Below are 13,859 nucleotides of genomic sequence, written 5' to 3'. Positions count from 1 at the left end.
CGCTAGTTAAAAAGTATAAGTATAATATAGTGCAAGGATGCATATTTATTTGGAAGTGAGTAGAGGTATAACGTGTAAAGATTTGTGGACTTCTTCGGCGTAGAGAGGACAGGAATACCCGAAGTTACTGGGAAATCGCTGATGTCGTATTCACGTACTTAGCTCCTTTGTATGATCGCGATGTTAAGAGGAAGCTTAAGCTCGGGGGCTGAGCCATCTGAATACATGGCAAAGGAGAAATCGTTTTTCTCGGCAACCACTGCACCAAATTTGATGCGGTTTGTTGTATTTGAAAGAAAAAGTTTAGATCTAGCGACTGTTTGAAGAGGATATCTGATTTAGGCCGTCAGTTTTAATACAAATTGTTGAAAAAAGTAAATTTCCAGGAAACGAAATTATCATGTTTACAACTTTACCTCACCAATGAAAAAAAAAACGATATCATAATTTTGTAAATTTCCTCTAATAGTGCACCTAAAGCGGACAACATTGATGGCTTAAAATTACTTGGCTCTTAAGTTAAATACACCACTCATGTGGAACTACATTTGCAGGACCCTTGTAAACACTAACAAATTCACGTAAGATATAAATAAATGTCAAATTTCACTGCTTTAGATGTTCTAACGTATGCAGTTAACAGAATTGCGATATCTGTTATTGGTGCAGGGTTGCGGACATGAAACTTGAAACTTCGTGCTTCTATTCTTTTCTTCAAATACCGATTTCCGGCAAAATGTCAAAACTTAAATTGAAGTTTCACTTCTGACGTCACCAGAATTTAAGTTTCTCTCCCAAATGCAACTAATTTCCCGAAAATATACCCAGGGCTTATCTCATGTAAGCATTTCAGCGTTTTACGTGTATTTGAATAAGCGGCATCGCAGTTGGTCCGGAGCTAAATATGAGCTTCACTTTTTTTTATTGCGATAGCAATTATATGGACACTCAAAAGCAGATTTCTGCCGGCGCGAGGGACGCGCGCTTTCACGGGGAGTGAACGCACGGCGGAGAACAAACGCGCGTTCGGCGCCGTGCTCTTAAGGGCTGCAGAAGTAGGCGTCTCTTTCCTCCTTTACAATCACCATATATATGTAGAGCAAACCCGCCTTTTTCCGACGCGCGAGAGGCCGTGGGGGAGGGGGGGAGGGAAGGGAGGCGACGTTTAGCTGCGGCACCAAGTGCCTATTAGACTCTGCAGCACTCTACGGCCTACCACCTCGGCCGATACGTGCCGCCAATGCCTGCCGGTTTGCTACGCCTAGCCATGGTGACTCCACTCTATCCCTTCTTTCGCTCCCACTTACTCCTCCCCGTTGGCGCTGAGCCGTGCTCCCTCAAGGGCTGCAGAAGATAGCGTCAACCTTTCCCTTTCCTCAAGAACCACTTACTTACTGCCTATTTATATCAGAGGCTCCGGCAACAGTCACCAACGCCGCACGCATTTTGAACGAACGCGGGCAAAACGCCGACGGCGTCGACAATAGTTCTGCGTGTTGCCGGTGCTGCTGCATGTCCAAGTTTATACAGCTGCTAAAGCTAATATCATTACTCCGTATAGCTCTCTACAAATTTGCTATCGCAATTGATGCTTCGCCTTTCAGATGAAACTGCGACAATTTTTTTCCCCGCTACAGATATTTCTGACCATGAAGCACGGATAGCTCGTTCTAGTCTAAACTGATTCACCGTTTATCTTTTCGGTGTTGTATGGAAGCGCTGACTTTCGTAGCTGAACAACTATTGAATTCTCCACTGTTCATGACATTGCATTCAGAATACAATAGGTGTGAAAAGCGAAAAAGAAAAACAAAAAGAAATGGCGCTGTTAGTCATATTAATTTAACTGATCCAATAGTTAAATTACCACACAGTTCAGCAAATTGTCTTTGTTTCTGCTTTGTCGATGTAACTAACTATGGTCAATCTGTATTGAGTGTCGATGTCCATGCGACTGTTGATGCACTTTGGGACCGCAGAAATTCTAGCTAGATGTCTGCATTCTTGAAAAAAGAAATGCTTTAGCTTTAGTGGAATCAGGATTACAGAACTATGCATGTGTTGTAAGAAAAAAAAAGACATCATCGTTTATACGAATCCGAATATAAATGCCAGGGTCAATTTTCTAACCGGGAAAAAGAAAAATAAACACAAAAAACGTTCGGCGGCGATTTAGCGGTAAATGCGAGAGACCTGCGTCAGCATTACGTCCCACCTCTTTGAGGTTCCGTATACATGATGCAAGCCGTGTTCACCACACATTGCAAAATGTTGTTCAGGTTCAAGAGACTCGACACATGTCCTGCCTCTTCGAGGTGCGATGTGCAACTGACGGTGCAACTGACTTGCACATCAGCGTTGCCTCTAATGCTGCTGCTGTCAGTATGTTCTCAGATACTCTGGCACATACATATGCATCTACCTACGGTTAACCACACCTTTGACAGCCACATTTATTCCTTGCTAGATGTGCGTGCATCAATGTTACTGCATACTGGGAATGGCCTCATTATTTCATGCATTTAACATTTCCAGCTTTTGCAAATGGCCTACGATTCATTAAAAAAATGTCGAAGTTTCACCCGAAAGGCGAAGCATCAATTGCGATAGCAAATTAGTAGAGAGCTATACGGAATAAGGATCTCGGCCACGGCGGCCGCATTTCGATGGGGGCGAAATGCGAAAACACCCGTGTACTTAGATTTAGGTGCACGTTAAAGAACCCCAGGTGGTCCAAATTTCCGGAGTCCCCCACTACGGCGTGCCTCATAATCAGAACTGGTTTTGGCACGTAAAACCCCATAATTTAATTTAATTTTTTATACGGAATAAGGGTAGTAGTTTTATCAGCTGTATAAACTTGGACATGCAGCAGCACCAGCAACGCGCAGAACTGTTGTCGACGCCGTCGGCGTCTTGCCCGTGTTTGCACCGAACGCGCGCTGCGTTTTTATATAAATACGCATTTGGTGCCGCAGCTAAACGTCGCCTCCCCTCCCTCCCTCCCGTCCCCCCACAGCCTTTCGGGCGGCGGAAAAAAAAGTCGCGTATGCTCTCTATATATGGAAAGGAGGAAAGATATGCTTAATTCTGCAGCCCTTCAGGGAGCACGGCGCAGAACGCGCGTTTGCTCTCCGACGTGCGTTCACTCCCCCTGAAACCGCGCGCCCCTCGCGCCCTTTCACTCGCACATACAGCGTCTGGAGCGCGGCGACGATTTCATCGCCGTTGACGTCATACGGAACCTCGTGGCGACGACGACGCGGACGGCAGAAATCCGCTTTGGAGTGTCCATATAATTGCTATCGCAATAAAAATGTCCCTTACACAGTTGCTGTTGCAAACAGCCTCTCAAGTAGCACAAAACCCTAGGATGATCGAACTTGTCAGGTAATCGAGTAACATAAGTATAGCACAATTTTAGCATGCAGTAAAATCATGAAATAATTGGTCGCTAAAGAAGTCATGTGGTAGCTAACACTGTTTAGGAGGGTTAAATGTCATGCAATAGATAACTGAAATAATTTAGGCCTGTTAACATTGGTCTATTTCTGTAAATTTTGTGAATGTCATAATGGCTTGAAGTGAGCATCTTATAAACATCAGCTTACAGTTTGGAGAGTTCAGTTTTGTTGTTTTTTATGTATTTAGCATTTGTTACTACTTTGCTTACAGTGAAAGTAAAAGAAAAAGCGGGAAAGTTTGCACTCGGTCGTGCAAAGCTTAGGCACAGCGAAACTGTCGATCCTCAAGTCTTACTGGTTGCTACTGCTAGGTATTAACTTGGTTGCTGCTAGGTGTTAACTTGGTTTAAGTTAACTGCGCATGTAGGAAGGTATTCTCGAGCGATCGTTTTTGGAGGTACCTTCCCTTTCGCGACATTTTCGCGTGACTAGCGCTGGACGCGTCGGCGCCTACGAGCGACAGCGTTCCTGGCATGCCACAAACGCAGGCAGGCTAACCAAGGTTAGAAGAACGCTGTTGCTTGCCAACGCCGAACGCGTTGGAGGCTAGCTGCTCGATATCAACCGGCCAGCTTCGCTGTGTCTTGAGCTTTGTGCGGCCTAGTGCAAGCTTTTGCCTTCTTTTTTTCTCCTGGCATCCGCGCCGCGGAGAGGCGGGGGTCAGGAAGGGAGGGAGCTGGCGAGGAGGAGACCGCGTGCGCATGCGCCCCACCGCCCTCCTCCGCCCTCCTGGTTGCCACGGCTGCGGCGCTGCAGTTTCCTGATACGAATTACGGCTGGCCGGCCTAATCAGCTTCGCTGTTAAAAAAATACTGATAGTTATTTATAGGCAGATATAGAACTGAAATAGTATCTTGTGGCACAAATTGTTTTGCATTTGATTCCAAAAGCGAAGAATTAAATGTATCGTTTCTATTTTTGAATTTTCCAGGGGCTTTGGGAAGCAGGGATACCAGTGCCAAAGTGAGTACTACTTTCCTTTATTTGTTATTGTAGTTTGCTTGATATTGATGCAAGAGTGGTAGATATCCATGAGGTTGGAGTAGTGAAGATATGCCATATTTCATATTCAGGCTGCTACTACAGACAAATGGCACAAGAGAAAATTAGAAGAAATTAGTTTTGATAGATGAAAAAAGAAGCAAGGCGCTGATTCCCTAAAGCATATTCATCAGACTTATTACCTTATTTGATTTATGATGAAAACGAAACTTTTACTGTGGTAAATTGGATAATTCAAATGAAGTGTTTTTGATGATCTACTTCAGGAAAAGGTATGAATGTACAGCGTTGAGGTTGTACATAGTAAGAAAAGTTGTCTTTGTAAGAATTCGTTTAGACAACATTCTTGCAGGGTGAAATGGGTTACATATATACAAAAAATCTAGCGGCCTTATTTCTACTTCCTCATATTGTTTTCCTATTTCATTTTCTTGCCAGTCACTGTCGAGAAACATTTCTTTGTACAAGTATTATAACTTGTCAAACAGTTCACTTTTCATAAGCTGTTCATTTGGCAATAAATTCTGAAAATAGAGCGGCTTGTAAAATGGCCTGTAAGGTAAGAACAGGTGTGAAATGAGTGTTGCATTGCGTTTTTTCACTGTATCCAGACTTAAATGCATATACAAAATAAAGCGCCACTTTCGACATACAATTGTCATTCAAAAGTGTATTGCTGCAGTGTGATTAATTACTGCCATATAAAAGTAATTGAGCTACAATGAAGTAATTAGTTACCCTTAGTTACATTCCTTACAAATTTTAACAGTGGAGCTGTTTAAGCCGGCTGTTATCCGTTAGTCGTCCACAAAAAAACGGGGGCCGATCCTGGTGGAAAAGGTCCAAGCGCAGTGATACCCCTGTGAACTAACGAAGCTGAGCCTGGCTAAGTCTAGCTAAGCATGGTTGGGAGTACTTAAGCTTAGTCAATCATCGATACCCAATCGATAGCCAAGAAATAGCTAATCGATAATCGATCAATAAATTCCGAAAAATGCTGGGGATGACTTGATAGTCCTTAGCCTAGCCCAAAGTCAGGACTAGCTAGGTGCCCATCAGCTCCGCTCTCTCTTTAGCTTTGCGCCTCTAGTGCAAGCTACGCTAGTTTTTTTTTAAGTTTTTTTATTAGCGTAACAGTCAAGCGCAGTCTGGTTCTTTTAATGCATTCTCAGCAGCCATCCACACCTAGTTAATCTTGACTAACAATTATTTTTCAATACATCACCAGTGATTAAATTCCTTTAATTTTTCCTCTAATTTTAATGAGTGGTGTTGTTGCGTATTCTGCACCGCATTCTGGTTACACATTAATGGCACAATGCTAACATCTGGGCCCTCTGTGAAGCGCAGGGAATCATCCAATAGACATTCACCTGTAGCTCACTCTTCCCCTCTCCCATTAGAGGAGGATAAGCGGGCGCCTAGAATATGATGAGAGAAGTAGAAATGTTCTCGTTTTTCTTCTCTTTTTTTTTAAATTGGTGTTTAGTTGTAACGTAAGTGGTGCAGGGTGCTGTCGGCTCTTCCCAGTAGTAGGGGTGACAAAAGCATAATAATCTTCCCTCATTAGCTGGCATTGTCAGTCTGACGGGCTTAGTTCTTCCAACAAAACAAGAAGGAAGAAGCATCGTTGCATCATTGTTCGTCAGTGTGTTATTAGGTTTTGGTGATAGTGCTTCCAGTAAGGGGCCACTGAAAAGCTGATTATAATAAGGTAAATGGTTACATGTACTTTGTTATTGAAAACATTCTTCACTTACAGTAAACGTTACCTCATGCAATCAACAATCAATAAAAACAAAACAAACTGAACTGATTACAAGCAAATTGCACCTAAATTGTTACATGAAAGTGTTGGTATAACATGTATTATATAAAAGTAAGCAAGTGTTAAACTTTTGTAAAACGTCACGACGAAAACCTGCCAGCTGTGGAAGAAGATGAACATGCAAGCAGTGGACGAGTGCAAGGGGCAGTATGGGAATGCTAGTGTGATCAGCCGCATCGAAGCCAGCTGTAGAAGACGACGATGATTAACACGTGAGCAGTGGCACAAGCGCGTCTCTGTGACCACGTGAAGTGTGCAATCACGCACGCACTAGGCACACCTTTTCTAAGCCACAACCGTGGAGCAGCCGTGGCTTCAGTCCGAAAGCATTACAGGAGTAACAACCATTGTTAAACATTTGGGAAACACTACAGGGAGCACTGCAAATTGGAGTAAGTGTGAGATGGATTAAGTCGCCAGCTAAATACTTGGGCGGGCCACTCAAACATTACGGTCGGAATGAGGGCTACTGGCTCGAAGAAGTTAAGCCAATCAAGGAAAAAACAACAAATTGGAAAGGCACTCAACTCTCAATCTTTGCGAGAGCCACTGTATGCAACTTATAACTTTTTGAGGAAAACGTTTTATGCATTGAAGCACAAAAGTAACGGGAACACCAATGCATTTCGTCGGACACATTGAAAATTAATATCTCGAAACTGGTTCAGGTCCTAAGAATTCGTTACGAGTGGATACGCCTTGCGAACTCGGTGGCCATAATTTGTAGATTGAAAGATGTGCTGTAAAATGGTTAATTTAAAAGTTAATTACCGTAATTGTGTCAGTTTTTCAATTAGGAATTTTCATTTCTCATGGAAGCAATGGCCACCTCATCGACTAGTTTAGATCAAGAATTATAATTGTGCTATCTGCTACAGGCAATTTTAAAAAATTTGGTGCAGCTAAAATGAAACACCCTGTATGCACCTATAAAAAAAACTTCAGCGACGATTACAACACTCCCTATTGCGAATTTGGAGCGCAAGCTGTTTATGTGTTTTGAATTTCGCATTATCTTGTGGCGAAGACTTTGATTCTGAACAACAGTCCGCTCGGCGGCGGCGCTGAACCTCTGCTCGGGCAGCTCGTTTAGCAGCAGTGGAAGATGGAAGCATTTCCACCGGTTGCGTCTCCCTTTGTTCAGAAAGAAAGCGTAAACACGGGAACGCGTGGTTTGCGCGGAGCGCATCCTCTAGCGGCAGCGGCGCAGGTGAAGTAGTGCATGCGCAGTCGGTCCGAAGCCCACGCCAGCGCTTTGTTTCCGTGCTCGCCGCATGCCTGGTTGCCGCCGTCATTCCGCTTTCCTCCTCACCTTTTTGCCATAATCTCCTCCCCCGCTTTCCTTCTCATGCCTCCGCTGCACCCTCCTCTTGCGCTTTCATCTTCGCACTATCTTCGCTCTCGCCATCTTTCATCAGCACTCCACGTTCGCTCTTTTATCTTTTGCTGTGCTCATTAGCCGGGTTATGAGTGTCAGCGCTGACGCTCGCTGCAGGAGCGGGCGCCTAAGAGCTACGCTCTAAAATAGGGGCTCAAACCATTGAATTCAATACAGGTTTTCTCGTTAATAAAACGGATATACTTATAGAAATTAGAAGCACGGGTGGTACAAAATTTATTCCTTGAATACTACAATTGGTATTTGGTAATCTATTCAGTGGAGCGAATAGTTACCATACAGTTTATAGGTTGTTTGTAACAGAGTTGTAAAACCTGGTAGATTACTTGCATAGGTCTTTTTTCATGACAATGAGACTCTAATGGTCAAAGTAACCCCACATGTGAGATCATAACTAAAAGCGATATTTTCATATGCTTTCACTTTAAAGAGCATTCGATAAGTGTCCAAAATTTAAATACATATTGTCACGTTGTAGTGACAGTGAGCCACCAAGTGGCACAACACAAGTCGCGAAAATAACTGTTTATTGGGCGAACTTGTGCCCAGAAAAACCAGTGACACTCAGCACCACGGTAGCGGCGAGCACACTAGCTGATCGTCTATAAATGGCTCGGTGAACCTTCCAGCATAATCACTGGTGCTTGCGTAAGTTCTAGAATGGACACCACTGTTCACGTCGCACATGCAGTCGATTACACAAGGCTCGGTTACAACATAGGCGACACATAGAACGAGTGATAACATTTGAGAAACTTCCAATACAGAAAAGTGCGTGTTACGCTGAGCGATAACTTTTAACATTTGATAGCCATTGAAAGACGGTCACCGGAAAAGATACATAAGTTGCCATGTGTGGCAATATTTGCACACTCCCTCATTATTTATCCATAGACTGCACTTTAGCTGATCAATGGATGTCTATTGACAAGTACCACAGTTTTTACAAATAATGTTTGCCCTACTAAATACACTCTCTAGCCACACTCTCTATAACAGGCGGCTTTATTCAAGAATTCATTCATACTGTTAATACATTACAGGCTCGCACAGAAGCATTGAGCAGTGGCGTACACAGTAAGCAATCAGAAATATCATTGAAAATAAAGCAAGTCAAGGATGAACAAGTTACAAAAATAACTTCAACAATGTAAATAAAGATATAAGTACTTTTTTAGCAGAAATGTACAAGACAGCACAGAAATGGCATCATTATAGAAAGTTAAGACGCCATGGGGAGTTTGTATAAATAAGGACAGGATCACTTGTCACCACAATATCTCTAGGAAGACCATTCCATAATTTGTCAGCATGTGTCAAGACACAAACACCAACGTTGAACAGTTGTGTATGACTGAAAATTCTCTTAAAAGCGAGTGTTGGCGTCGGCGTAAGCATCGGCATCTGGCGGAAATGCTCATGTGAACCGCATCATCCCGAACCACCCCGACCTGGGCAGGTCCTTCGTGTGGCACAAAGCGTTAGTGAATTTCTCACAGTGAAATTCATCAGAAAAATCGTAAAGTACAACTTAACAACAACCTTCAGACTTGATATCGTCAGATTGTAATTTGAATATACGATAAAAAAGCCTGATAAGCAGGCAGGGATTTTTTTAATGCCATCGCGTTCCACTCTTAAAGGCAAAGCTTAAGCGTCCTCCAATTCTGATGGTGTTTTGCTGTACTTTGGTTCTAGGCAACATTGAGGGGAATGTTGAAAACCGAGCCTTTCTAAATTTTGATCGGGCCCCATGTCGCAGAATATACGGTGTCGGCCTCAACGGCGTCCAATAACGCTATCCCGTTCCACTCTTAAAGGCGAAGCTTAAGTGTACTCAGTTTTTTTTTTTTTTTTTACAGAATGAATAGTGTATGCAATATATTCCAACACATTTCGAACTTCCCAGCTCGTTTCTACAGTTCCCTTGTTGCAACACCATATCAATACATTTTCAGCACAACAGAAACTGTTTAGTGCATTTTGGGTGCGAACAAATAAATGAAAATATAAGTGAGGAGGAACTTATTTCTAAAAATATATAAACCTAATTGTATGTCTTCCTGTTTTTTCCCCTCCATGAACATAATACATAAAAGTGCATGTGTGGAGAATGTATCTGGGAGGTTCCACGTTACGTGAAAGGAAATTTTACAAAACCAGCTCCAAACATAAGATTTGAACATGCACTGCAATGATTGTGCAGGCACCTTTGCTTGTGGCTCTGTAGTTATAACAATAACAGCATTGGTCCATGCATGCGACTTAACAGGCACCAAGGACAAACAGAATGCTAACTGCCACCTGTTTTATTACCCACATGCACAATCAGCCAGACCTGTGACAGAAAACGCGATGCATTATGCATGGCCGCATTATGGAATGGGACTCGCATTTGAGTGCATATTATGCATGCCTGCAATAATCAATTTTGTGCCTTTAGAATATATTAGGCATTGGGTTGCTTTTTGCTGGGCTTTTTGTCTTCTCTCCAAAGATGTGGTGATTTTATTAGTCTGCAGTTACCATGCCTTTGGGACCACCTCGGGAATGTGCCATTGGAAATCCAGATAGCGGTCAATGGTAACGCCCTGAATACAATCGTGGGTGGTTGTGTGAACTTCTTGACCTTGAAGTGCTAATGTCTGTGGTGCCATAAAAGAGCGAGATGTTAACGCAAGCATTGTTTAGCATTTACAGATAAGAGACAGACTGATTGTTAGACATACACCACAAGTTGATGCCGTCGAAGTTTGCTTGAATCTTCCTGCAATCTGAGGATTTCACCTGGACAGACTTCAATAAGGTCATCAGCATAGAGTAGAAGTGTCTACATTGCTTTTATTACCACCTATGTGTTCCTTCAAGATTCAGCTGTTATATTCCTTGCACAGATGTGCAAGGGATGACAGTCACACACCACATAAAAAACAGTTTTTAAAATTCTCTCGTGACACTCCTGTGTTATCCAGGTAAGGCAAATCTTTTTCAGCAAATGCAGCCAATGGATGGCGAATGCAGCTACTTCTGTTCTTCCAGATGAGAATGCCTTGACTATTTTATTAATTAATCAGCTGATTATCCGATGGTGGATGATGGTCATGCAATCGAACGAAGTTGCTATAGTATTCAAATAACAATGAACCTACACCAATTAAGTCGCCCAAATGTCTATTCTATTGAACTAAATTAGTTTTTTCTTGTTCTTGTTTCTAATTCTGTGCACCATGAGCTGTAAGTCCACCAGTGTGGCTTCCACCTGTTGAGAATGAAAGCTGCAGACTAATTGAGGGCTACCCTGTTGTCTGGCCACATTGTTCATCGCAGTATGCAGCTTTGTCGTGCACAAGCGGTGTCACGAGTTCGTCACCTTCAAATGTCCCGGCAAGGACAAGGGCGTCGATTCGGACGTGAGTGTGTTCATCAAAACATTTTGTTGGGCTAGTTGCTGCTTTGATTTCCGTGTTAGCACAGGCACAAAAATTGTATGCGACGAACAAACAGAGATAAATACCAGAGCCAATTGAAATTTATTCAGCGCAGGAGGGCAGTTCATACGTGAATTCGGCACATGCTGAATCGACTGGTTGCTGCATGACATGACAGTATGAGGAAGCATGTGCAAAATTTATACTATAAGACTGGTAGCGCTCACTTCGCAACACACATTAATGGTTGTGAGTGTGAGCTGTGATTTAAGCATGTTCTGGGCTTGAAGCAAAGGTACCTTCACTGGAGAAACACAGGTTTTCTTATATTAAGGAATATGGTGAAGAATTTATGTATGGGGAAGAACTGTGTAAACTGTGCATGAGGCTTACACAATGCCTTTCAGATCTAAATAAATTTTAGTTGGTAATAGTGCTTGCAGGTCTGTTGCTTGAGAATAATTTGTCTTTTCTATTATTTTCATGTACTGTCGTTACTTGAACTGCATGGCAGGAGGACAGCCACATTCCTCTGGCCAAAGTGGTGTTGCAGAGATTTTGTAGAGCATTCTGAGACAACACCCTCCCATTTAGGGCTTCTTACTTGTTGAGGAAAGAGACGTGGGCAATGTCTCGATGTTCAAGCAATAAAATTTTTGAACTGAGAGTACAAACAAAATTACTGAGCATGGCCAGTTATCAACATGACACTGCCACAGAGTCAAGAGCCTGTAAATATTCTATGCTGGCATGTACTTAGAACATGCACATACTACACGTGATTTGTATATTAAGAGCCCAAACTTTTGTGCAGGGGAGATAATTTAATCTTTTTTTTTTTTTTGGCAACACATTACTAGCGGTGGCACACATCAGTAAATGTGATAATCACACGTTCAGTCTGCTGTTGGTACTAAGCTTTTCACTAATTGATTTAGGGCCACGGTTGATATGCACTCGAAGCCAGTCAATGCTTGAGGCATGGTCAGCATAGCAGCAGAATGTATACTTCTGCATTATGTGACGGAAGCTTTCTGGGAAAAAAAATGTCTGTTACATCAAGTCCTAGCATGCAGGATTGCAAAGCCCGGTCAAACCATGTTCGTGATTTCTTTTGGCACGGCCCTCGCAGGATGCACGTACCAAGCATCAGTTCGTGCTGCAGACGTACACCAGTCCAACCTTCTGCGACCACTGTGGCTCGCTCTTGTATGGCCTCATCCATCAGGGCTACAAATGCAAAGGTGATTGTTTCCTCGTTCGAATGGTGGAATGCAACGTGGAACTTGCTGTACTCGCTGCAGTGAATGCTTGCACGCGCCTCTGAAACTTTCATTGTTTCCTCGTTCGAACCCCTACAAGAGCCATACGTGTGATCACTCTCTCTGGTGGCTCAGTATAGACATGTCATTCTGGTGCTGAGCACAAGGTCATAGGTTCGATTTCCACCTGTGGCTGCCATATTTCGAATGGGGCGAAGTGCAAGAACACCTGTGTGGGTTCAGGAAACCCATGCGGTCTAATTCATTCCCCACTACATCATCACTGACTGACTCAGTGGTGCATTAAAAAAATTATTAATCAAATCATTTATTAGTTAACAGGCCAATCTTTCCATCCAATGAATGAATGAATGAATGAATTAATTAATGGCTCAGTAAATCACGTAACCTGATGCTTGGTCTATGATCAGAACAGTAGGCCATTGGCACGACTTTTCAAATAGACTCGTGTACACAACTCAATCTGCAATGCTATGATGGTGGACCTCACAGTCAGAGGAGCGAGCTGAGGCTAGTGTGCTAAGAGAAAAATTGAGACCAGCATGCATGAACACATTGTGTGTTGTGTTTGCTTGTTGAACATTATTGCTGTCATTTTAGCGATGAAATCGGAGCTGTACGGAGAATCCCAGCTTGTACATTGTCCCTTGACATGTGTTCTCAGTTTCAGCAATTGCAGGTTGAAGCATGCACAGACAGGAAAGGCACAGGAAGTGCAGTAAATCGATCATTATCTCGTAATGAGAAAGGTAGACATGTGTAGATTTTGTTAGAAAGCATTATACTATTGATTTTCCTTGTTACCTACCTCTCTGCTGCACTGCAGCAGTGTGTGTAGTACATTGTAAAATCAATTTATGCACATTCGGTTTAGAAATTTAAGTGGTGTTTTAGGGTAGACACATAAACAAAAAAAAAGAAAAATTGATAGAACAGAGAGCAACAAAAGATGGAAACCAGTGCCGTAACAGCATTATTAAAGCCATGAGGCACTTTATTACGGAAATATGAAATGGACAGAAAGTTTCCGCCTGTTTAAGAAGATGCTTCCTTGCAAGGATGTTATCAGCAGATATGAATGCAAAGTTGTTATGGAACAAATACCTCTCCAACATTGTAAATGCTTGTGACACTGAGGTCATAGCTCCACCTTGCTAGCTATGCGATAATGTATGTTAAATGTGGCAAGTGCCATAACGTTTACTTGCAAGCATCTGCCAAATATGGCAGCTTGATGGCTGCATTCGTTGCCAAGATCACAGCTTCATGCTATTAAGCTTACCTGAGAGAAATGGGATGTTGCAGTTCCACCATGGGAACTGGGGGTAGTCAGTTTTTATATGGTTTGGCATGAATTTATTTAGACGGCTTATTGCAGCTTTTTTTTTTTTTTGTGGTTCAGTTGTGTTTCATGTTAGCTTCACGTTTTTAATGCAACTGTTTTATTATGTTCAC

General features: G+C 42.6%; 1 protein-coding gene across 18 annotated transcripts in view; it reads left to right on the top strand.

Annotated features, from left to right (window-relative positions):
• LOC119453741 (protein kinase C, brain isozyme) overlaps positions 1-13,859 on the top strand; it is a 295,662-nt gene that overhangs the window by 99,120 nt on the left and 182,683 nt on the right. For 13 of the 18 annotated variants that reach the window (XR_007467277.1, XR_007467275.1, XR_007467276.1 and 10 more), the window contains exons 2-4: positions 4,396-4,427; positions 11,021-11,103; positions 12,254-12,365. The exons of 3 other annotated variants lie outside the window; for them this stretch is intronic. Coding sequence is in view for 11 of the 15 variants with exons in the window: in XM_049668401.1 (XP_049524358.1) it covers positions 4,396-4,427; positions 11,021-11,103; positions 12,254-12,365 (227 nt within the window). In the remaining 4 variants the exon portion in view is untranslated. The remainder of the gene's footprint in view (positions 1-4,395; positions 4,428-11,020; positions 11,104-12,253; positions 12,366-13,859) is intronic. 2 more of the 18 variants (XM_049668397.1, XM_049668398.1) reach the window with 2 other exon arrangements.

Source organism: Dermacentor silvarum, chromosome 5 (genome assembly GCF_013339745.2).
Source record: "Dermacentor silvarum isolate Dsil-2018 chromosome 5, BIME_Dsil_1.4, whole genome shotgun sequence".
NCBI lineage: Eukaryota > Metazoa > Arthropoda > Arachnida > Ixodida > Ixodidae > Dermacentor > Dermacentor silvarum.
This window is presented reverse-complemented; position numbering and strand designations above follow the sequence as displayed.